This window comes from Electrona antarctica (assembly GCF_951216825.1).
Source record: "Electrona antarctica genome assembly, chromosome: 16".
NCBI lineage: Eukaryota > Metazoa > Chordata > Actinopteri > Myctophiformes > Myctophidae > Electrona > Electrona antarctica.
Genome location: NC_136797.1, coordinates 39409300 through 39435189, shown reverse-complemented (window position 1 = coordinate 39435189; position 25890 = coordinate 39409300). Strand labels below are relative to the sequence as shown.

The 25890-nt window shown below is 43.5% G+C and overlaps 3 protein-coding genes across 3 annotated transcripts; 2 read left to right on the top strand and 1 right to left on the bottom strand.

Annotated features, from left to right (window-relative positions):
- Positions 1-3164: 3164 nt before the first annotated feature.
- On the bottom strand, positions 3165-9111 carry rnf180b (ring finger protein 180b). Its single transcript, XM_079524115.1, has 4 exons — positions 8987-9111; positions 7168-7338; positions 4260-4355; positions 3165-3795 (listed from the first exon to the last, which is right to left on the bottom strand). The coding sequence occupies exons 2-4, from the start codon at positions 7249-7251 to the stop codon at positions 3250-3252; spliced, it is 726 nt and encodes a 241-aa protein (XP_079380241.1). The 5' UTR covers positions 7252-7338; positions 8987-9111; the 3' UTR covers positions 3165-3249.
- A 1485-nt stretch (positions 9112-10596) lies between these two features.
- Positions 10597-11981, top strand: LOC306939467 (5-hydroxytryptamine receptor 1A-beta-like; the record flags this gene model as incomplete). Its single annotated transcript, XM_079524054.1, has 1 exon — positions 10597-11981. The coding sequence occupies one exon, from the start codon at positions 10597-10599 to the stop codon at positions 11896-11898; it is 1302 nt and encodes a 433-aa protein (XP_079380180.1). The 3' UTR covers positions 11899-11981.
- A 10984-nt stretch (positions 11982-22965) lies between these two features.
- On the top strand, positions 22966-23517 carry LOC306939466 (CD9 antigen-like; the record flags this gene model as incomplete). Its single annotated transcript, XM_079524053.1, has 1 exon — positions 22966-23517. The coding sequence occupies one exon, from the start codon at positions 22966-22968 to the stop codon at positions 23515-23517; it is 552 nt and encodes a 183-aa protein (XP_079380179.1).
- Between the last annotated feature and the right edge of the window lie 2373 nt (positions 23518-25890).

Below are 25890 nucleotides of genomic sequence, written 5' to 3'. Positions count from 1 at the left end.
CAATCAGCGTAAAAGAGACAGAAGTCTAGATAAGACACCTAACTGGAACCCTGGACATTTCATTTCCCCTCTGTGGAATGCGCATCACGTCACAGTATTGGCTCTGACCAAGCACAATGGAAGAACAAAGAATGTGATTAAAACTGCATATGCTATAATATTCTGTGATCTGAGAATATTCCATTGTCATGGTGTTCACTGTACTGCAACAATATCTTAACTGTGACAGTTTAAATGCGATTTTTCTCCTGTTAATTACATTGCTTCCTTACTGACTTTCTAGTTGACATCAACCTGTCATGTTTGGTAGCACACTAAAACCAAGTGTATGCAGAGTCTGGATCCATGGTCAGATGTATTAATTTTCTGCATGATAGTTTAATTAATAAAGAGGTTAAATTGATCAGGTCCATGAGACAGCAGTTCAAAGTGGGTGTAACATTATGACTGGAAAAGACAGCCCTTTTCCTAAGGAGGGGGGTCTGCTGTGAGCCCCCAAAGCAGGGCAAAGGCTGGGGCAATCCTTCTCCTCTCTCTCTTGTCCTGGTAAACGTTTGTCTTAACACTACGTGCCTATAGGGGAAGCCTGGGTTTCAATCCTGCCCCATGAGGTCAGCGTGCAGCCGAGTCAGGCCTGCCGATGCTCTGACCCACTCCGGCTGTCGCCCTCTTTCTACTGCAATCACCACGCAACCTTCTACAACCCTGCGAGATGCCACTCACAGGAGACGGCGGACTGACCGGAAAAGCCATGCTCCAGCCTGACAACACCCTGCTCTACTCCCTCTGCGGCCATGTCGCCAGCCTGCCAACGACCTACGACGGCTCGCCTGCCGTCCCTCCTGTGCGTGCTCTCGGCACACCCCGGTCCACAGTGGCAAAATGGCTGTGGAAGAAGATGGACGGTTCTCCCCTCCGGCTACAACAGGCCACTGCCTTCAAAACACTGGTTACCCCTGGGGGTACACTACAGTTTAGAGTCAGGGGACACTGCTCAACCCATGAGCAAAACCGACGCCACATGCCGACAGCCTCTGATACCCGGCGAAAAGGTTGTATGAAACTGAACATGAAGTTATGGCACACAACGAATGGGAATATGAATGTGTTGGTTCGCGCCTCTGGGCGGACATTCTGTCTCTCCTCAGTTCACCACTACAGCTTATCCATAAGCAACTGTTAGCCTACCCGGCCAAGATCTGTTTATTCTCTTTCTCCACACGATATCCTAAATTAAAGTTTACCTTATTTTACTAACTTTTAGCCTACTTCCGGTGGGCGTACTAAATTCGTTTTATTTAATTTTTATCTCAAAACTGATGTTTCTCACTTAATTCTAACTCAACAGAGGATTTTGATGAGAGCATCAGAGATGTGATCATGCCTTTGGTGACAGGACTTGCCTGTCCATAAACGCATTAATTGACACTTACTATGACCAAAAGTACCACTTAAACCTGATTCTTTCTACCCATGTTTTACATTTGTTTATTTTTAATAAATTGATTATTTGAATTAAGAAGTGGTTGTGTCCTATGTATCATATGTTTATGGTCAATACAGTATTGGAATATTTAATGCAAGTCTGTCTAAGAATTCATGTTACATTACAGTGACGTGAGCAATATAATTATTATATTGTAATATTTTAATAATTCATATTCATAAATTATGAATATTGATATTTGAAATATTACGTCCATACAGCTGTTACCCAGCTATATTACACTATAATCATCATCATACTATAATCATACTATATCATCATCATACTATAATTCTGACAATGTCTGAATGTCTGTCTGTGTGTCACTGTGACTGCCGTAGCTCCTAACTTCCTGCACCAATCACTCCCACTTTTCACACAGGCATTGACCATTATAATATGGAGGTCTTAACGAAGCCCTTTTTCCAATTTAACAAATTATAAATTAATAATTAATTTATTAGTGAATTAAAAATGCGAAAACGCACCCAGGGCGCAGTACCCCCCGCGGCCACAGGGCACAGTACCCCCCGCGGCCACAAGGTGGCAAGTATTTCACAACGGGTAAGGGCTAGTACAGATAATTCTGGGGGTCCTTGACATGAAAAGGTTTGAGCACCACTGAAACGTTTTTTTTCAGAAAACTGTCAGGATTTAAAAGACATTTTGTAGAATCTGGTCTCAGGTAAAGATTGCGAGTACTTTTTCCACCACTGGTTGGAAGACCAGGACCTGGCCTGGTGTCTCACCTGCTCCAGCTGACTGTGGAGCCAGCGTTCCTTTCGTCTCTGCTTCCTCCTGCAGCTCTTCAGACGGTTCCTCTCCCTCTTGTTCAGCCTGTTTGGTGCCGCTGAGGAGATGCCAGAGGGCTGCTGCTGGGGCTGAGTGGAAGAGCAGAGCTTTGGAAATTGTGTACCACAAAATACAAATAAGGTGCTTGGTACAATGCGAAGAGAAGATGTAAATGAGTCACTATTATTAATTCATTAATTTAACTTTATTGTTCCCTTGGTGAAAGTTAACCCATCCTTCACCCAGGTACTTTATAGTTAGTTGCTATAATAATATAGCTATTTTATGTAATGTTTTATTGAAACTGACCAAAGTCAGTAACTGTGCCAAAGACAAATTTCCATTTTATGTAAATGTAATGGACAATAAAGTTTTATTTTCTTTTATATAACTATAACTATAATATAACTATAATATAGTTAGTAGTTAGTTATAAATAAAAAGCATTGTTATTCTTATTCTTATTATTACCAACACTTGCTCCTCCTGCTCGTGTCCCGTCTCCTCCCCGATGCTGTCGGTGATGGTCGTCCCTCGCAGGAACATGGGCGAGTCAGCAGCCTCCACGGGAGGCGCTGGAACGAGTGCCGAGGACACGACGACACCCTCCACGGCGGTGGACGATGTGTGCTCCTGATCCAGCGTGGAGCGTCTACCTCTAGGAACGGCCGAACGCCGGGGAACGTTGTCAAACGCGTCATCAGTGACGCCGTCAATCCGCTGCGTTCTGCGATGTGCCGTTGGCGAAGTACGTCGGACACATTGGACCGTCCCTGTCATCATCGATAGGGCAGTCCCGATTACACATTTAAGTTTTAAAATTGCACAGGGCCAGATAAGACAAAATAACTTAAATGAGCTACCGCTATACAATGAAATCACTGACATATTTAATCATTTTTAATCATTTTTTCCTTCCAAAAAAATGGACAAAATAGCAGAAATAGTTGATCTACGACACGACTACAAGCTTATGTAACAATTATGACAGGCCTACTCATCGACCGCGTCTTGTCCGCAGCAGGACCTGCCGGGCACGGATCCAAAGGGCCACTTGAGGAGGCGTCGTCACCTAACATGCACCTCCTCCCACAAGAGACGCTGGACATTGAGGAGACGTTTAGGAGAAGCGACTGCGTCGCCTCGCTGGCGTCCATCGACCGGCGTGAGGAGTCCTCGGCATGGGGCGCGATGATGGGTGTCTGAGGGTTCACGACGTGGGACCCGGCGGCAGGGCCAAACTGTGATCCGGCCAATACGTTCCTGTGGAGTTGTGGGCTGTCCTGCTCGCTGCGGCGACATGCGCCTTGCTGTTGGCCCTGTTGTTCTCCCTGCCGCCTGCCGAGCCTGCTCGGCTGGACAGAGTGTCTGTGGTCAAGATCCACGCGGCTCTTGCTGATGTGGATGGCGGTGTTCATCTGGCCACAGGGGCACCGGCTGGCGTGGTTGATGAAGTTGAAGCCGCCCAGACGAGCACTGCAACTCTGGCAGTTCAACTTCCCCACAGTCCACTGGGCCTAAGAGAGAGGCCACAAGATACAGAGTTACTAAAACAATCATTTGCCACACTGGATTGCATTAATTTACTTGCGCAAAACTCCTTAACCACATGAACTCTAGCTAACGTTCACTTTTATAGTGTTCTACATCCAATTCTGTCTGCTCTTTTCTTCGTGTCATCACTTGTAATTTCACTTATTCATCCTGTATGAGTTCTGTCTCCTGATTGGATGAAATTGGTATCCCAACGTGCAAATGCACCTTCTTTTTATTAACAGTTAGCCCTCCGAAAAACGTAGCCTACGTTATTATTGTCGGCAAGCGACAAGCGCCAAAACACGTAGGTTACGTTAATTCAGTTGTATAACATGTTTTGATCCGATCTAGTGGAAAGGCTACTCACATTTGCTTCAGATGGCTATCTGTTGTTATATATTATAGTTCGATTAACTGTTGCCACCGCTGTGGTGAACACACTCACCTGTTGAACAGACGTCAGTATCCATTCTGGCAGCTTGTCAAGGTTCACGTGCCAAACGCTGCACAGGGAAGCTGCACTCTCATCTGTGGCTGCCAGCTGTTTGAAGAGGAAAACATCTCTAAACATCGGTATCAGTGGTTTTCAACCCTTTTGATACCATGGCCCATTATTGTCTCCACCAGGCCGAAGGCATGGGGAGAGAGTATGTTTTGCACTCAGTCCGTGTGTGTGTCCGTCCTTCCTTCCTTCCGTCCGTCTGTTACCAGCTAATCTCCGGCACCGTTAACCCGGTCGATGCCAAACTTTGCACACACACTCCCTGGATGCCAACGATGAACCTCTGCCCCACATTTTCCAGAACGGCCTGTTATAGCGCCACCATGAGGCAGCTTTTCACATTGTTTACCTAAAACTGCACCGATCTGCGTGAAACGTTGCATGCACACTCCCTAGAGGCCAAGGACAAATCTTTGACCTGCATTTTCTGCATCTGCCTTTTATAGCGCCACCAGGAGGCCGACTTTTGTAAAACACATTTTTTGATATTACTCCTCCAGATTCTGTCCAAAAATCTCACAAATCGTTACACAGTATCTCTATGGTCATGTGCTCAAGTCGGATCTGTCCGATATTTCATATTCCATCCTAATTGGCTATAATTGGCTTTCACAGTCATGAACGCAGCATGCAATTTACGTGAAATCTTTCACACATTTTCTTACTAGGCTGAGGAACCCTTTTCACATTCGCCTGTTATAGCGCCACCAACAGGTTGATTTTTGCAAAACACATTTTTGGAACAAAATGCCTCAAATCATCCAATTGCCATTAAAGGCGTATGAAGAAATGGCACCCTTTTCACATTGGCCTATTATAGTGCCACCAGGCACTCTGCATTTCCTCAACAAAAAAAAGACAATTGCTGCAAAAAACTAACAAACAAAAAAACATGTTTATATTACTACTAAACATTTTGCCAAACATCTCACACAGTCCTATCCTCCTGGTGGAGACCTGTGCCCAGAAGGGCACTTTTTCTAGTTTATTCTGCATTTGAGCCACGGACCACCATTTGATGAGATTTTGCCTCTCAGACCCAAAACTTTTTTTGAGCGGTGGCACACCGTCTCCTATGCACAGCTATGTATGCCTGTCCATATGTATGTATGTATGTATGTCTGTTTCAGTACCGCAATACCCCTGGCTGACCTAAAGTGGCACTGTTGAGCTTCACACTGAACTACAGTTTGTTACAGGTGCATGACGGGAAGCCTTTTTTTTTCTCGTAAAACACCAATGCCAGTTTTTGTAAATTTCTTGTAAATGTAGTAATGCAGATGTTTAAAAAATAATGTAACTCTTGATCTATAAGGGTCCATTTGGTTACAAACTCTCCATCATGTAGTTGGGGATCACCCACCTGGGCTATATCATTCTTGGAAATCTCGGTTGTTCCTGTTGTTCCTGATACAAACATGATATCACTATTACTAAGCAGAACCTTAAGAATAGTGCTACTGTATAAACAGTCATTTAATAACATAGTAATACATTATGTTACAGGTCAAAGACAGACACTGGCATGGCATGGCTTAGGGTCGGCGACAGAGTACAGCATCTTGCAATGGGTCTGGTCCACAAGATTCGATACTCCACCAAGATACCCATGTAGATACTTCCTTAATGTTAACGAAGTCCACACCCACAACACCAGAGGGAGTGCAACGAATCATGTTCAAACCAGATTCGGCACAAACAAGGGACTAAATTCTTTTCGCTCCTATGCCACCAAAATGTGGAACGCCCTACCAACAGTCATTAAGACATGCGAATCCCTTGACTCCTTCAAAACCGCTCTCAAAGGGCACCTACAGATGGCTGCAATTCGAAACTGGCCCCCGTAAAATCTGAATCCCCCCCCACCGCCCCCCCCCCCCCTTTTTTCCCTCACTGTATATGTTTCTTTTCCCTTTTTACCTCCATTATGATGAATTCCTGTACTGTTCTTTGTCTATATAGAAGTGTCTATTTGTATGTCTCTAAATGTTTTGATGATTTGAACATGGTGGACCCTGTTGTAAACAAGTGTAATGCTTAATTGGGCCGTCCACTCACAGTTAACAGCCTTTGTATTGAGTTTGTGCTTGAAATGTACTGTAATTCTGCAAACTGTTAATAAAATGTTCAATCAATCAATCAAAACACTCCGATGATGAGCGGAATATCAGTCTGTGTGTGTGCATGTGCACGTGCGTGTGTGTGGTGTGGTGTGGTGTGGTGTGGTGTGGTGTGTGTGTGTGTGTGCACGTGCGTGCAGAATGAAGCTCTATACTGCGTTCCTCTACCCTAACCCTGTAACTGTATGTGAATGACAGACATTTGAAACGCCGGAAAATAACCTGGTTCCTCCAATTCCACGAAGCCAATTGAAAGCCACATTTCTGGGCACACGTAACTTGGCCAGCTATAATATTAATGCCGTTTCTCGCTGTGAGAACCTTCAATTATCAAGCTTTATTTTTTGGTTCTTATGACAAGCTACAGTGAGAGACACTTAGAATAATAATAATCTTTATTGTCCCGAAGGATATTCATCTTCACAGTCTGTTCAAAACACCCACAACAAAACAACACATAGCAAAGAAAAATCTATCATAACATAATATGACGCACTGACTGGCTGTAATGGACACCTTATTTCGTTACCTTCGTTTACCTTTGCTCTGTATTATTGATGATGCTTCTTTTTGTTTTCTTTTGCCTCGTATTTGCTGTACACAACAGTACTTTTTCTTTTTCATACTCTTACCTGTAAGCTGTAACCTTAACTGCTCTGGGCGACTGATTTTTCCCCCATGGGATAATAAAGGTATCTATCTATTTATCTAATAAAGAATGTGTCACTCACCAGATGCAGGCAGGAGGAGTCTAGGAAGGCTTTGCGACATCTCCTGCAGCGCAGTGTGGACAACTCACTTATTAGGCCCTCCATGGAATGGTAGTCTGGAGTTATCTGGTGGAGCTGTTGCCCCCGCGACCCAACTACGGATAAGCGGTCGACGATGGATGGTCCTGTAGGCTACAATTCACAATGTACACACTTAGCAGACGCTCTTATCAGAATCAACCTTTGTCACATCACAAGGTGGGTGAAATTCGTAGTTGTGCAGGCTCATCATTGCAGCTAAAAATATAGAGAGAAGAGCATAAAGTGCATAATATATGTCTAATCTGCATTATATCATTGTGAGTGCATAATAAATAAATGAATGAATAGGTAATGAATGTACGTGTATAATTATAAAAAGGAGTCTCTATTAAAACACAAATTCAGTTCAATGTCATCAGACGAACTGCTGACAAGTAAAAAACAGTTCAAGAAGAGAGACTTAAAATTATAAGCAAGGTAAACACATACATCAAATGCATAGAGACAGTGTAGCAGTGCCTCGGTAAACTAGGATAAACCAAGAACCTAGCATCAGTCTTAACAATATAATAAGCTGTAGGCTACATTGAAACTATAGGATACCAGGTAAACTAAAATGACATGCCATTACATTTTAATCTTGTGGTTAAATAACAAGTAAAGCCTGAACTGCAACAAAAACATGAGAACAACGAGGAAATGACCCGGGTAACTAAGTTTGCATGATTAATGGGCTGAGGCAGTGGTTCTCAAATGTTTTCATGTCAAGGACCCCCAAATTGACGCTTAATCCAACGGACCCCCATTTGAAAAGATAAGCCAGGGACCCCCATGAGAGAAGATTGTTTACGGCTCCATCAGTGATTCTCAACCATTTTAATTTCAGGTACCCCCAGTTTGACATGCATTAGGCCTCGGACCTATTATTGGCATTTCTATCTCTGGGTGGGACCCCCAATTTATGTTGTAAAATCAAATCGCCTGGGTGTCCGAGGCTAATGTGTAATGTTAATTTAACTCTACAAATGGAACCAAATGGACCCTAACAGGTCAATTTGGTTCCATTTGTACACTCTCTGAGTTACAGATCCATAAGGGTCCATCCATTTGAATCCTAACTACATTATACGAGTAACACAGTGACTCTCAGTGTCTCAAAGTACATTTGAGACATCCTATGAATTAAAAAATATGGGACCCCACTGTAAAATCCTCTGTGTTCTGAGAGTATACAAAATGGAACTATATTATTTGGTTCCATTCCATTTGATTGATTGATTAGATACTTTAGAAACAGTTTGCAGAAAAAGGCACAGGGAAGTACAGTTCAATACAAGGTCTGTTTCCAAACTTTCCATTGGGGTAATTTGTAGCCTTTAATGACTACTACTATGTAGAAACATCATATAGATCATTAAGTAACAGACCCGTCACCCGTCCATTAGGGTATCCTAAACAAAAGCCACATATTTGTGGCAACAAGAACTTAAAAGTAAGCTATAAATTATGCATGGTCGAGGGATCCTGTATTATGGGCTATATTTAAAAGCAAAAGCCCAATGTACCGTAAAATACGGTAGGTCTACTTCTTAGACGGTGTCCCGCAGAAAATAGCAGATCTACAAGCTCACCGCGACGCAGTGAGCTTGTAGATCTGCTATTTTCGGTGCGCACTAGCGCACTAGCCCTATACGTTACGGTGGAATAAGACCCGTGCAGAGGGTAAAAGATCACAACAGATTGTTACAATAAGAACGAGGGCGACACGTCTTCTTCGTGCACACAACAAGTCACTTACCGGGGTGTTTAAAAGTAATCCCCCCAAAACCACCGGGAATCTAGAGAGAAAGGCTTTTAAAACATCAAGTTAACAAGTAAACAAAACATCAAGTTGTGATCATGTCCACTTCCACACACACGGGTGGTGACGTCACTGGAACAGAGCAGCTACGGAAAGTCAACTGGACCAAAATAAATACAGGCGGGTTTTCCATGCTTAAAATGAAGAGTACTGGGCACTTTCAATCTGTATGCAGTCTTTTTAATAGTCTTAGCACCAATTCTTAATTATTTAATTGAAATCGTTTTCATCTTGCTTACATCTAGCCCTGCCCTGGATCTTTGATTGATTGATTGGAAATTGTATTAACAGTTTGCAGAATTACAGTACATTTCAAGCACAAACTCAATACAAAGGCTGTTAACTGTGAGTGGACGACCCAATTAAGCATTACACTTGTTTACAACAGGGTCCACCATGTTCAATTCATCAAAACATTAAGAGACGTACAAATAGACACTTCTATATACTATATAGACAAAGAACAGTACAGGAATTCATCATAATGGAGGTAAAAAGGGAAAAGAAACATATACAGTGAGGGGAAAGGGGGGGGGGCGATCAAGACGGTGCATAGGCCTTCAGACAGTTTTATCAAGGCTAGTTTACTGTAGCTAGATTAAACACCCACAAGTTATGGAAAGGCTCCATTTGCAACCCCCTAAGAGTCCCTGAACGGCTGAACCCCACTTTGAAAACATTGGATTAGGCCATAGACGGCTGTAACCTGACTCCGCCAGATGGGGCAGCAGAGAGTACACTGGGTTCCCCAGGAGGGGGGAACCCAGTGTACTCTCTGCTGCCCCATCTGGCGGAGTCAGGTTAAGACGGCTGACCAACTCCATAAATTAATATAGGCTTGCCAACAGCAGGTGGCAGCACGCTCGCACCGAGGAACACCGGCGCTGACCATGGTGCTGATCCAAACCTCCTCAGCATGGTGATGTATTGTACAGTATGATCTATTAACTATTGATAATAATATATAGATTCTGTTTCCATGGATAAGATAACAGACTAAACAGACTAAACCACACAACTAAACCAACTGTCCACATAGCCAAGTCTTTGTAACCTATATTATGCTGTATATTGATAGCCTAAATGTAAATGTAAAAGTTGACACGAAACATATTGCTTAAAACTATATCGCCCTGTATAGCATAGAATACAAATTGTGGATATCGGATAATCTTCACTGTATTTGCCATTCAGTAGCCTATATGTGCAGTGAATTGCCCTTGGCTTGCACTGTTGTAGGCCTACATATAGAAAGACTGTCGCAGAGTCAGTCAGTCAATCAGTCAGGACTCAGTCAGACAGGCAGTCAGTCAGACAGACAGTCAGGCAATTGACGTATAGCCTATGCACCATGTGGTATAAATACACACGATCATCACTCGTCGCCACCCACCGAAACAGAGTTTGCACTCCGCTGGCGCGCACGGACGACATGGAGATGCTCACACATTCCATCATGCGCTCTGATGCGTGGCGCGGGGCTGTGCGCACTGCACCGGTTGCTGCTACCTGAGCCAGGCTGCGCGCGTTCGTTGCGCTATACCAACATGGATGGAACAACAAACAACACGACGGTTCAACCCTACAACCTTTTCAACCAAACATCAGGCGCAGCAGCCGCGCAGGAGGAACCGGAGGAGGAAGTGAAACTGAGCTACCAAATAATCACGTCTTTCCTGCTCGTAGCGCTGCTTCTGTGCGCCATATTCGGGAACACGTGCGTCATAGCGGCCATCGGCTTGGAGAGGTCGCTCCAGAGCGTGGCTAACTACCTGATCGGCTCGCTGGCCGTCACCGACCTGATGGTGTCCGTGCTGGTGCTGCCCATGGCGGCCTTCAACCAGGTGTTGAACCGGTGGACTCTGGGCCAGGTGTCCTGCGACATCTTCATCTCCCTGGACGTGCTGTGTTGCACCTCCTCCATCCTGCACCTGTCCGCCATCGCGCTGGACAGATACTGGGCGATCACCGAGCCCATCGACTACATGAAGAAGCGGACGCCGCGCCGCGCGGCGGCGCTCATCGGCGCCACGTGGCTGGTGGGTTTCTCCATCTCCATCCCGCCCATGCTGATCATGCGCTCCCAGCCCGGCAGCGTGGCGGAGGACCGCGCCAACCCCAGGCAGTGCAAGATAAGGCAAGACCCCTGGTACACGATATACTCCACGTTCGCGGCGTTCTACATCCCGCTGATTCTCATGCTGGTCCTATACGGGCGGATCTTCAAAGCGGCGAGGTTTCGAATCAGGAGAACCGTGCGCAAAACGGAGAGAAAGAAAGTGACGTCCGACTCTTGCCCACCGGTGCTCTCCCCGGCTCTCTTCCGCAAGAAGACCGGCGGAGGCGGCGTGGACGCGTCGTGTAAGACGAGCTGGAAAAGCAGCAGCGTGGAACCCAAGCCGCTGCCTCTGTGCGTAAACGGCGCGGTGAGGCATCACGCCGACGACGGCGAATCTCTGGAGATAATCGAAGTGCACCACGGTCACTCGAAAGACAACCTTCCTCTGCCCGACACGCCGATCAACTCCGGCCCTCTCTTCGAGAACAGACACGAGAAGGCGACAGAGGCGAAGAGGAAGATAGCGATGGCGCGGGAGCGCAAGACGGTGAAAACACTGGGCATCATCATGGGCACCTTCATCCTGTGCTGGTTGCCGTTTTTCATCGTGGCGCTGGTGATGCCCTTCTGCCTGGAGTCCTGCTACATGCCCCGCTGGCTGGCGGACGTGATCAACTGGCTGGGCTACTCCAACTCTCTACTGAACCCCATCATTTACGCGTACTTCAACAAAGACTTCCAAAGCGCGTTCAAAAAAATAATCAAGTGTCATTACTGTAGACCATGGTGAGAGCGCAGTGCGTATGGCACGAACTTTGTGTTTGTACATAATAACAACGACCTATTCCCACAGCGCAAAATAAGCAAATTGTGCACCTCCTTAAAATGACTTAAAATGAAATTGATTATTTTGGAAAAGAAAGTGCTTGATTGGAACAAAGGGCTGTTATCCATCATCGCCAATATAGATGTCTGCATGTATAGATACAGTTGTGATTATTGGATCCTGCTTTTTCTGAAGTGCACCTTCAAATGTGGTTCATGGTGTTTATTAAGAGTCAACTTAGGCCATTAAAATCCATCAAATAAAATAAGCGACACAATAAGTTTGTTCCATCCCCCATGTGTTCAGTGTTTTTCTTTCGGTTGTTGTAGCAATGCCCCCCCCCCCCCCCCCCTAATTATTTACATTATATATTGATTTGATTTGATGATAGCCACCATATAAGACAGGCCAAGCAGCAGCACAATTAACAAAATACAATAATAAACCTGAATTGTCTGCCTTGTAAACAGGAAGGAGACTAAACTATAAATCACATTTCAAAAGAGATTTCAGATTTGTACAGCAGTCACTATATGTTGATATGGTGATGTAATGGTGATGTAAAACAAACAGTGCCAACACAAACATTCAATTCTCTTTATTGTTAATGGCATTTAATGTTTGTGTTAGGGACAAAATGACATACCGTAAATGTTCCCTTCATTGTCAATGGCGTTTTTAAAACAAACATTGAACTAAAAACAAACATTAAACCATGTATATAGGAGGGGCCCTCAAAAACATGAAGGAATCTGCCCCCAAGTGTTTAAATCGACAGCATTTAGCAAGATCCTTTAATTTAGTTTCAATTAATTCTGCAGAAATACACAAAACCCCATTTATGTTTCCAAAATGTGGCAATTAGAACAGATATTAGCCAGTTTCCTAAATATTTTTGAGTGGTGCAACCACTCCCTTACGGAGCTATGTGTGTGGGTGCCTGGGTGTGTGGGTGGCTGTGTGGGTGGGTGGGTGCGTCTGAGCACGAAAACAGCATGGTTGTTTTTCACCACCTGTGCGCACACACACAAACACACACGCACATATTAACTGTATATATGGTGATTTCGGGTGTGCCATTACAGTACAGTGACAGTAAAGTACAGTAGAGGATACAGTAGAGGGACCCCCACACGGTAACTCTGTCATTTCTCAACCGTTTCGGACACGCGGCGGCTCGCCGGAATCGGGCCAGCACCCTGGGTGCGTTCCTGTGTCCCCCCCCCCCCCACCCCACCCCCACACGAAGTTGCACCACTCACTTCACACGGGTGTGATTTTAAGTATAGGCCTATGGTGTAGCAGTTGTATGCCTATATACTCTGAATGATGCGTACAACGTAACTAACTAACTTGTAAAAAATAAGGGTATATTTTAGGTGCAATATTATGATTTATGAATGCAATATTCACACCGAAATGCGTGTATCTATATTGGACAGTGTGTGAGTGCGTGCGTGCGCACAAGCGTGTGCACGTGACATGTGGCAACAAGAGCATAAATTGGGCATTATTACATGCTGGCCACCGCCACTGCACTCCACATCAGCAACCAGTGCTTTTAGTTGGTTTGTATACAGGTAAGTGGGAGCTTCAAAGGGATGGTGAGTGACATACACACGATGTCTGGTGTTTGAAAGCTTCTGCAGGTGCACTGCTACAGCTGCCCTAGCTGTCTTCTTGATGTCACTCAGCCATGACTCATGCAGAAGATCAAAGATATGACTCTACTTGATTAGAGTATAGCCATGCCCTATACAGTATAGCTATATAGGCAGTGGTGGAAAAAGTACTCAAATGTTTTATGTATGTGAAAGTATCAATACTGCAATATAGACATACTCTGTTACAAGTAAAAGTCCGGAATTCAAAATATATACTTGAGTAAGTATAAAAGTATTGCCATGAAAATGTACTTAAAGTATCAAAAGTAAAAGTACTCATTATGCTGAATATCCCATTTCAAATGGCCTACCGTATAAACATATTTTGAAAATAGCTGATACAAGCTCACAATGTATCGCATTGCGATGCATTGTGAGCTTGTACTGTAGATCGGCTATTTTCAAATGTATAAGGCTGAGTAGTTAATTAATGTATATTTTGTAATAATAATCAAAATCTACAAGGTAACTATAGTAACTAAAGTTTTCAAATTATTGTGGTGTAGTAAAAGTAGAATATTTGCTTCTGATGTAGTGGAGTAGAAGTAAAAGTATTGGATATTGGAAATACTCAAGTAAAGTACAAATGATGCAATTACCTCAAAACTGTACTTAAGTAAATGTACTTAGTTACTTTCCACCACTGAGTACAGTAGCCTATAGGTACACTCAGAACTGTGAAAACAAGAATGAAGAATTAATGGTGAAGAACAAAATGTTTATTTACATTTAACAAAATGTTTATGAATGAATTATGTGAATGGATATCTAAATCATTGCGTTCAGCTTTGTCTCCTGCACATTAAAGTCAAAGCATTTATTTTATTGTCTAATAATATCATCTACATTTTAAGGAAATCATGTTAGTCAATCTTTTTGTTGGCCTAGATGCAAAATTGATCATCATTTAGCAAAACAATCTGTAACATCTTCTCATAACTAAAAATCCATTGTTTAGGAATAAATGAAGTTAATGCACACATTGCCATCAATAACACAATATATATTATGATGTATTTGTGTCTAGTATTTGTGTCATGTCTTATCTTATTGGATCATGTGTATATGCCCAATTGCCCATGCAGCAATTTGGCTGGTAAAGGTCGTAACCTTTTCAGTACCTTTTGACAATATGAGAATAGGAAGCAGCAGTATTCGTGGTCGTGGACCACAAACACTCCTCTCTATTGCCACCTGGGTACAGACTAGTATACACAAATAAAACACTTGTTTTGGCATCGCACAGAGGACACACAGGCACTGTGAGCAACGCTCAAAGCACCCATTTGCTCTCGCTTTCACTGCAGAGATAAGAAGAATGCCAGAGCACGGCAGATGCAATTACCATGCATCTCTGTCGAGGGCTTTTGTGAAGCAAACAAAGTCATTATACCGCACTGGACTGGAGCTGGGCTCAAATATATGATACAAGAAAATGGTCAACAACAAACTGTAACTCAACACTCAGCACAGCTTTGTGCTGGCCAATCACATCCTGCCTGATAGGCCTACTACTTGATCAGTGTTGAACAAAGTGATTCAACGCCAGTACCTCCGTAACTACAAGTGGATGTTGCTCGGTCAATTTTGTACTTGAGGTAAAGTACTCAGTGGACCTATACTTGCTTTTAAATATACACAAGTATTCAAAAGTACATACTTTCTAAAACACTATTTACCAGTAGGCAAAAGTATTTAAATCACTTTATTTTCTATATCAATGAATTTGCTGCCAAAAGAAATATGTGCACACTCTGAGGTGGGCTACAAATTACATGGATCAAATTAAACAAAGGATTGTGTTCAGTTCTGAAATTAGGCATTTGGATAATGTGATACCCACTGAAAATGATAGGCCTGGCTATAACTGACATAAAAATAGTTTTGATCCAATTATCATTTTATACACAGAAAACCTGTTTACATTGTCTCATTTGACTCTTATTCCTGCTCATAGTCATATTCCTGCATATAGTCAGCTTTGGACATTCAATGCTAGCGTCTGACGTGTCACGTGCATGTTTAGATTGAATTAGCAGGCTTTTAGAATAGAGAGACAGAGGCCAAACTCAGTATGCTCTCAGTCAATAATTGTTTATTTATATAGGCTAACTCTTCTATGCTGAAACATAACTTTTTAGTCTTCGTTTCACATTTGCACATGCATACCGGTAATTTAAAAAGTGTTTCCATGTGTCACTCAATGGAACCCTACTGGTAGAAATATTCTGGCAAGTATATGCATCGCCTTTATTGATTCTGTGACTTGTGGATGTGGACTTGTAGATCTGCTATTTTCAACATGCAACAACAACAGCGTATGGCCCAAACCACTTGACTTTTGTCCAAGGAAATGTCCACAGTATCCAAAATGTTCAAGCACCCACTATAACAGTTATGCGGGTAGAGATATTTCCCAGTGGTGAACAGTAACTAAGTACATTTACTATACTGTACTTAAGTGCAATTTTGAGGTACTTTTACTTTACTGGAGTATTTCCAATTTTCTATGCTTTTACTTCTACTCCGCTACATCTCAGAGCCAAATATTGTACTTTTACGTCACTACAATGATTTGAAAACTTTATTTACTAGTTATTTAGTTATTTGGAGATTTTCATTTTCATTATGCTGATACTTAAGTACTATAAGTACTTTCACTCAAGTACATTTTGAATATGGGACTTCAATTTGTAACAGATTAACCACAAGTAATCTACATTGCAGTACTTTTACGTAAGTAAAACACTTGAGTGCTTTCCACCACTGATATTTCCAATAGACTGACACCACGGCGCTTCAAACTGTGACTCCGCCCACAACCGGGGGAAGTTGTGATTTGCGCTCGTTCACTGCAATGCAATTTGCGGCATTTTCAAAACAATATTGAGCAGAGTAGCGATTATCAAACGTATTTGCAATGCCATACGTTGAAAGATCTGTTGCCCGTGGACAAGGCACACTACCTCCGCAAGTTAGATAGCATCGGCATAGATGTTTGTCCGTATGTGATTAAGGATTGGACCAAGTTGCATTGGCAGCCATAGAAAATTCTTACCTCAGGCTAAAACCGGATGTGACGTTTTTGGGCGTTCCCATCTAGCGTGGTGTCAGTGTATGCCTGCAGCTTCCCTTCCCTTTCCAACTGCTGCTCTCTTCAAAGCAACTAGCAGGATGGACTCAAAGGAAACGGAAGTGGGAGTTTCATCTCCCTTTAAGTAGAGAAAAAGAAACTGAGAGAGAATGAAAGGAAACACAGAAGGGAGTGAAATCAACAGAGTCCCTTTCAAGGAAAACCACCTCAGGAAATGCCTCCCTTCTAAGGATATCACGAGGTCAGCCGCAACAGATTTTGGATGATACTGGAAGACAAGACGATACAATATAGTAAGAATAGGAATACATATATCACTATAAGGAAGAAAGTGGACAAATTGCGGAAAGCCTACGAGTTTAAGGTTGAGCTTTAATCCAATCGATAAGCTATAAAGTGGCAGTGGAGGAAATATATGAACATATATGCCAATATATGCCACATATATGCAACATATACGAAATTGGCCCCCTACATATATGTCTCAACATATATGTACATGTATGTATAGCATATATGTACATGTATGTGTAGCATATATGCACATGTATACTATACATACATGTGCATATATGATGTGTCATATATGTACATATATGATGTGTCATATATATACATATATTGAAATATATGTACATATATGTTGAGAGACATATATGTAGGGGTCCAATTTCAGATATGTGCATATATGCTGGTACATATATGTGGCATATATACAAAATATATAAGTACATATATTTTCTTTCCGTGTGGGTAGAGTGGCCGGTACTACGGTAGAGCGGCTGGATAGCTACGCTACAATATGCTACATACGTAAATGCACCATTTACCATTTTTTTAAAGGATATTTTTTTTAATTGGAGCATTCTTAAATGTAATGCTGGATTCAGCATGCTCAGTTTCACGAGACCTGTTAAAAACAATGAGCTATATCCTTTATTCCTGTCTCTAATGGCGATCCACGGCAGTTCTTAGACCAGAAGAACGTCGTACAGGTTTAAAAAGGCAGCTCAGTATTGACTACAGTTACTTTACAACCATTAGGGCAGCACTTAGAAAACTGAACAAACCACAAGAAGACAAACAAATAAACCACTACGGTATCTTGTTGAGACGGTCTAGACAGCCTAACAGAGAGATACATAGGACATAACAAATAATTCTAAAATGACAGCCTCTCTTGGAAAACCATTAGGCATCATGACCTGTTATTGTACTTTTGTCTTTTGCTGGCAAAATGATCAAAGTGAGTTTAGTCACCATGCTCTCCCAACAGGTTACAATAGTCACATATTGCGGAAGGCCTTTGGCCAAAACGGAAGAATTATCCCTGTTTTAAAAGAAAGAAATACACTACATAAAAACCAAGTAGGCCTACTGCATCTATATCTGCCTCTTTATTTCTTTGTGATGACTGGTAAAACGATAAAACGTTTACAGATATAAGCTTTCTATTTTGCAGATACTAAAGGATGAACTTCAGTTTTCTATATTAATATTGTTCACTTTCTTTTTCCGTAATGGCCAAAGTTCACCCATTTTTGAGCAGGCCTAAGACCTTCCTATTTTCTCGGGCCTTTGTTTTGTTAGTCTGTGCCTGTGTGTGTGTGTGTGTGTGTGTGTGTGTGTGTGTGTGTGTGTGTGTGTGTGTGTGTGTGTGTGTGTGTGTGTGTGTGTGTGTGTGTGTGTGTGTGTGTGTGTGTGTACCCACTGTACACTAGTGCTGCATGATTCTTGCTCAAATGTGAATCTCTATTTTCTATTTTCAAAATTTCCCATTAAAAATATTTATTGTCTTTAGTTGCTGAACATTACTCCATTCAAAGTGGTTTTAAACAGACAACATCACAGTCAGTGCTTGACTTAAAACTCTCTTAAAGTCTCTCTTGTAGAAAAACGAGTTACGAAAAAGAGTAACTAAAATGAATTGGACAGCTAACTAGTGCTGCACGATTCTTGTTCAAATTTAGAAATGAGAGCGCATAGGTGTCTTTTTACAGTACATTGAATATGCACATAACATAAGTGCTGTCTACAGAGATTTGGTGTAGATGGAAAAAAAGCGGTCCATGTACAGAGCCAACTCTGGTCCAAGTCTAGAGAGGGTTCAAGTGGTTATAATAATCCAGAGGGAAATTAATTTGCCATAGCAGCAGTAGAAGATTTTGTTCTTGTTCAGTATCTTGTCTTTAATGATGTCCTTCATTCTCCGGGTGGCACATTGTGATTAACCATAAGCCAAATTCCAATACTCAAAATCTCTGCCACTCGCTCACACACACTCAGTCACTCCAGCATGGTGGTGTTATGGTGAAATTGGTGACCTGCTGAAATATGTGACAATCGTACTGTAGACAATCACATAATGTCAGTGTCTGAATGTAAATCGTTGCAGTTTAGTTCAACCAGTATTTAGGCCACGTATTTAAAGACCTCCATGTAAGTTGTGTGAATTCCACAAGATGGTCACATATTTTGGCAGGTCACCAATGTCACCATAACACTGTCATGTTGGAGTGATCGAGTGAGTGTGCAAGCGGCCGAGATTTTGGGTATTGGAATTTGGCTTTAGACACATTCTTTTTTCTCCTTTTCCTGGGATTTGTTGTCCTTTAAATGGAGTTCCGTGCCCTGAGAGAGAGAGAGAGGCGCACAGAGGGAGCAGTCACAGGGAAGAGTGCTCAAACAGGATGACATGTGTTCGGCCCGAGAGGCTGGAGAGACGCGACGGCCGGAACACCCCTATGCGGGAGTAGACGTCGGCGTCCGAGCTGGCTCCCCAGGACAGGTGGGGGCTGGGCGGGGTGGTGTGGATGACGGGAAGCTGCAGAGGGAGGCTCATCCGGACAGGAGGAGTTGGAGGATGGAGAGGAGGTGGAGGGTGGAGAGGAGGAGGAGGGAGCACGGTAGGAGGGGGTAAGGGCAGCGACGGCGGAGGCGGCGACGGCAGGGACGGCAGCGGGGCGATGGCGACAGGCGGCGCTGCCTCGGTTACCGTTTGGCCCGTCGGAATAGCCTCTGGGATGTTCCCGTTCTTGGCAGGCAACGTGTGAGGCAGTCCTCCCGGGTCTTGAAGCGTATATGTGGCGGCATGGTAGAAGCTGTAGTACTGCAGAGCGTTCCTGGCCCTGGACAGTTTCAACCTTTGAAACGGGACAGAACACAGCATGACTCGACACAACACGGTAAAACTCAAAACGAGACATGACTACTACTACAACCCGACTCGACAGGACACAACATGACAACATAAGGTAAAATGTCATAACTCAATCTGGATACCCATCGGCAAAAAAGGAAAAACAGTGCCCTCTTCGTTAGTCAACAGTCTGTCTCTAGAGACTATTGTCATGATATAACATGAGATGACAAAGCACAACTTGACAAAACACAGCATGATGAAACATGACGACACGACACGACACGACACGACACGACACGACACGGCATCCACAACATGACACGGAAAGACTAGACAAGACAAAATAACATGACATAATACAACCCGATAGCACAACAGAGCACAACAACACAGAACACCATTGAAGGGGGCATGACTCATGAGGGGGCGTCGTTCCCTCAACAGGACCATCTAGCCCCCTCAGTCAAGACTGCCAGTTTAAAAAAAACATTTCATTTCGGTGTCTTTCCTCAGCGTGTTAGTGGTCAGTGGTGGTCTGTGTAACAGGAGAGACTGAGACAGACAGACAATATGACAATAAGGACTTCAGCTGCTATCGGTAAAAATAAATTATAATAATTAAAAAAATCACACTTGTGTGAACTGAGCGGTGCCTCATCACAACGATGACGTCTGATGATGTCAACAACATGATGTGCATTGGGGCGCACGGCTCAAAACAATGCACATGCTGTGCGTGTGACAGCCCCCCATAACCCCCCCCGGTTGTCGGCTAGTGCCGGCTCTGGACATAACACAACGCAACACGACAATGCAACACAACAATGCAACACAACACAAGTCACTGGCTGCAATGTAACAAACACAACCTAAACATACACAGGTGTAAGTATTACTGAAGAGAAGAGGTGGAGAGACACAAAAGGGTTGCGTTTGACAGCGCATACACTATACTTGCCTGTGCCTCATCTGGAGGAGTCTGTACAGCAGCAGCAGGATCAAAGCTCCGGCCACGGTCACCAGAACCACGGCCACCTTCTCGTCCATGCTCCAGCAGGGTCTTGTAGGCCCCGGGGTGCTACTACAGGCCCTGGGGGGGCGTGGCGTCTGGGCCTCCAGGGAGCCGTCCATCCCCCGGCTTTTAGGATTGATGATGCCCCGAGGAGGGACGACCGGCCGGACTGCGGCGGCGTCCATCGCCAGGAGGACCGGGTGCTGGTTCCGGTTCCTCCCACTGAGCGACTCGGACTCCGGCTGGGGAGGGATTTGGAGAGCAGTGCTGCTGCTGGTGACCTGACTGGTGCCAGCCTGAACTGTTGTCGACATGTTTAATCCTGCTGGTGGACGCTGGTTTTAAGAAGGGCTGTCTGATGCGGATAATAAACACCCCATGGCATGGCATGCACGCCTAAATTGCCTATGGAAGCTGCTTGATATGCTGTGAAATGTAAAAAATCACACCTGTGTGAACTGAGTGGTGTAAGGTATTATATAGCCTGATCAGCTCTGACATAATGAAATCAGCTCTGACGTAATGAAATCACACCCGGGTGAACTGGGTGACCGTAGCAACCATGCTCATTTTTTGCGCACAGACTAACAAAGCCAGTTGTAGGAGTGGTTTACACCACTCAAAAAGAAAATAATTTAAATTGTAAGAAGTTTTCTTACCTTTAACTGATTTTTATTTAACTTAAATCCCCTATTATCACTTAGCCATTTCCCAAGGCCGATGTGACAAAATAAAATAAAATAAAAACTCTATTGCATTTACATCTTATCAGCTGCTAATTCAAATATTATAAGCAACAGAATACATCAATATTTAAAAAAATAAAACGAACAGAACGAGAATTATTTAATAGGAATAATAAAGTTCTCTGCACATCAAACAATGGTTGTTTTTGATCAACTCAATTGATCACCTCGATAGCCAAATATACCTAGTAGATAAAAAACCTGGTAGATAAAAAAGAAGTACGGTTGCTCACCCAGATATAAAACATGCAAGTTTGCATAATAAAAAAATAAAAAAAACGTTACTTACATGAATCACATTTAACTGATGGTTGTATTCAAGGTTTATTTGAAAAAGTCAATGAATAAATGTTGCAACAGTTTCATTTTTCATGCTGCAGTTTTCCTGGACCAAGGAAAGAATTCCAAGCTTTCACCAATGGGAGGAAATCAGCCAAACGGGCAGGAAACCGTGCACTTCCCCGACACACAACACAGAGATCTGATTGGACACTGCTCCTCATCGCCATCGTTACAGGAAACTGGTCAAGGATGTTTGGTGGGAGTCTGGATAGCACAGAGTGAGGTGGAACACAACCCTCCACCCTCTGACTCAGGCCCTCGTGCACATTCTCCCCCCCCCCTTGCATTTCATTGTTTTCTTTTTTGAGGGAGCGCTAGCCTCTCCTATGCACAACATTCTGTGAAAATTATTATAGAAAAGAACCACCACATGACAAACAAGTTTAAAAAAACTTGCTGGCTTGAGCATTTGTTACATTTATTATATTATAAATATTGAAAGATATTTTAAAGATTTTACAATTTTTAATTTTAATTTTATACGATAATTTTGTTTTTTACTGGTATGTGCCAAATTTGACCCAGTCGTCGTTTAGGGGTTATTGATGACATCAGGGTACACCATATATGGGCATTTGCAGCCGACGGACTTCCAACTCGCCGCATCACTCTTTGGGTCCTTTGGATCAGCAGTTCAAATATTATCTTTTGCCGAGGTGGCCTGTAAGTTTCAGTTTGGTCATTGTGCGTAATAACGACATCACATCATTATGCAACGACATCACAACATATACAGTATATGCCCTTTATCTTTAAAATGAAAGGCAAAAAGGCAAAACTTCAATTAGAAGGTTTCTAAGCAATTCGTTGTTCTAGCAGAGTGGCTAATAAGCTTTTTGTTGTTTGAGAGGAGACAGAGAACAAAAGAAGGAAATATCTTTATCATTATGGCACTGGGTGCATGCAGCAAGCTATCCAAATGGATCCTCCTCATTCTCAACACCGTGTTGCTTTTGGAGGGGATTGTCATGTTGTCTCTTGGCTTGTGGCTGAGATTCAGCAATAGCACCAATGGCTTTTTTGAAATGGCAATGTTCAACACAAGTGCATTTGTCATTGGTGTGACTGTGCTGATTACACTGGGTTCGGTGCTGCTGGGTGTGGTTGCCTTCGGAGCCTTTAGTGCCCACAAGGAGAATCGATGGGGCATTGGATTGTTCGCCGCTCTGCTGGCCCTCCTGGCTGGGTCCGTGGCAGTACTCGGAGGGCTCGCCTATCTCAGAAGGCATGAGGTTGAAGCACAGCTGTTGGAGTTCTACAGTACTGTTTATGCTCTGTACTTGGCCGAGAATGACCCGGCCATTGCTGTCACTCTCACGCTCTTCCACAGTGCGTTCCATTGCTGTGGCATGCTGGGGGACTTGTTGGAATTCAACCAGGTTAAACAGACTTGCCCCAAACCGAGCGGGATCTGGGAGATCGTGCCCGCCTGCCCTGCAGTCATTGCAAGTGCCATCGAGAGCAAAGCGTCGGTGGTCATGGGCATCTTCTTTGGAACTGGAGCCGTTTTGCTCGCAGCCCTGGTGTGTACCATTATGCTCATCAGAAATATCAAGAAAAGGCCACGGTGGCACAGTCGGTAGTGCTGTCGCCTCATAGCTGGAATGTCCTGGGTTCGATTCCCGCTGGGGATGCTGTGGGCGTCATCAGTGCCCATACCCGAGGTGGGGTATGGGCACTAGAAGGAAGCATGAGATCAGTCCGCTGCCCCCCCAGGTTGGCAGAGGAAGTGTAGTGCCCAGGATTAGATAATTGACACTGGGTGAAAAACATGGGTTGCAAAATCGTGGGATAAAATAAAAAGACAATATATATATATATACATCATCAGAAATATCAACCCGGCCCCACCCGGCTATGCAATACCCCTTGTACCCGTGTCAGAGAACCCGCTCCACCCATCTGTCTGTATCCGATCTGTCTGTATCCTTTTGTGTCAAGCATGCCCAAATATGAAGTGTGTTGCCTAATCTCAATGTGAGGTTGTGGAATGTGTGAAGACTGTAGACTACCGGAGAAGTGGAGAAGTGGACTGATAGACTAACGACCGCAGGTCGCAGTTTACTATGAAAACCTGAGTCCCCATCAGTCAGTCAGTAGTCACGCCTTGTGAGACGCTTGTGATCTGACCTCATCAAACCCCTAGATCTCCGTATATGGAGCTGGCCTGTTCTGACATCACAATGATGAAACAGAATGATCAATTGGTTCATTTGGGCCCTGTCCGGAGCCTGGGCTGAGGCTTTTGTTCTGCTTCTAATCTGGACAACAGGCTATCCGATGGACTCCACAACAGGCACTGCACTCAGACCCCCTTTCCACCGGTTGGTTCCCAATGGGAACCGGATCAGTTCTGCAGATCTGGTTCTTAGTCCATGAGCCAGAGCTCCAAAATTGGTGGGAAAAACTAGACCTATATTAAATTGTTTATAGGATCAATACAAGTAAATTAATACATGATAACCCTTCCCACAGTAGATTATTTTTCATATTTTCCTACACAATGCCTCATTTGCATATACAAAAAAATTGTAATACAATAAATCATTGTCTTCGTGTAAGTACTCAATTGGGGAAGTTTCATGGTGATAACAATCTAATATAGGTATGGTTTTGCCCACGCAATTCATAATTAACGTTCCAATTTTGGAACTCATGGACTAAGAACCAAAAAGAACTGAATCGGTTCCCATTGGGAACCAACCGGTGGAAAAGGTGTGTGGTGGTATGGAATGCCTGTGCCAAATTTTACGGATTACAGACGTACACACGTACAGAGACGTGGTGTATTTATAGTAGGATTGTAAAGTGTGTTTTGCTTTGGTTTTGCTTTGGTAATCCACTGCAAATCCAGCCCTCTAGTTGGATCAAGGTAATCCTGTTTTTTTTGTTGGATCAAACCAATCCCAATCCTACATTTTTGTTTTGAACTACCCATTTAATAATTTAATCCAGATTTCAGCTTGGATTGGATTTCCTGATCTGATATCAGAGTGATCCCAATCCAGATCTTTGGTTTTGAACTCCCAAAATCCTAATCTGATCCGGTAAAATACGGATTAATAAAAGTACTGAACTCCTGGTCCCAGGCTATCACTGAACTGATAGGTGTTACACTTTGCATGCACACGATTTGCGATGTGAAGCGCTATGACTTTGTAGATTGCCTATTGTTGCTATTTGCTTTACAGTATTTTAACAAATTGAGCACATGTTTATTCTTATTGTATGCATTACTAAGTCTTTGCTGTGCGTTGTGTTTATATCAAATATGGCGGTAGAGAGAATCACTTGATGAACAATCATGCAGCACAGAGGGCGCCAGTGAATAGAGACTTGATGGGCGAGTGGAGTGCAAAAGTGCATCGTTGAAGACACTCGATGGCAATCATCGGCTGGCCTGGATGGAAATTGGTGTCGCTGTTCTTGTCTCTTGTTGGAGAGAAACACTGAACACCACTTGGTAGCTGAACCTCAGACCAACCACCCCCACACACACACACACTGACACACACACACACACACACACACACACACACACACACACACACACACACACACACACACACACACAAGAACAACACACAGCGAGTGTCTCCGCTGAGCAGCACCAAATGGTCTCGCATGTCAACTATAGCACACCATCCGAGTTCCAAGCCGACAGGGATGAATCGTTTATAATGTCTTTTGATTTCATTTTAAATGTATTTCTGGTTCTCTAAGCTTCTGTGCTTTAACAATTGGCCAGGCAGAGGGGTGCGAGTGTGTTTTCTTTTCACATAACCCCTGACATGGGGAGACACCACAATGGGGTCTAGTCATCTGCACCAGGAAGGATAGGACCGGGAAGCTCTTAAGGGTCATCAAACCTGAAAAAACTAAAAGCATAATCACTATGGTCGCAACCTGTGGCCAGACCACCTCTTCAAACTACTCCTCTCTGGTAGGCAACACAA

What these genes read in the sequence shown, in the direction of transcription:
- rnf180b (XM_079524115.1), bottom strand. Translation starts at nt 7,251, where the DNA reads ATGGAGGGCCTAATAAGTGAGTTGTCCACACTGCGCTGCAGGAGATGT. An exon ending in ACTCCTCCTGCCTGCATCTG is followed by an intron (nt 4,356 to 7,167) that starts GTGAGTGACACA and finishes CTCTTCAAACAG; the next exon opens with CTGGCAGCCACAGATGAGAG. An exon ending in TACTGACGTCTGTTCAACAG is followed by an intron (nt 3,796 to 4,259) that starts GTGAGTGTGTTC and finishes CCTCTCTCTTAG; the next exon opens with GCCCAGTGGACTGTGGGGAA.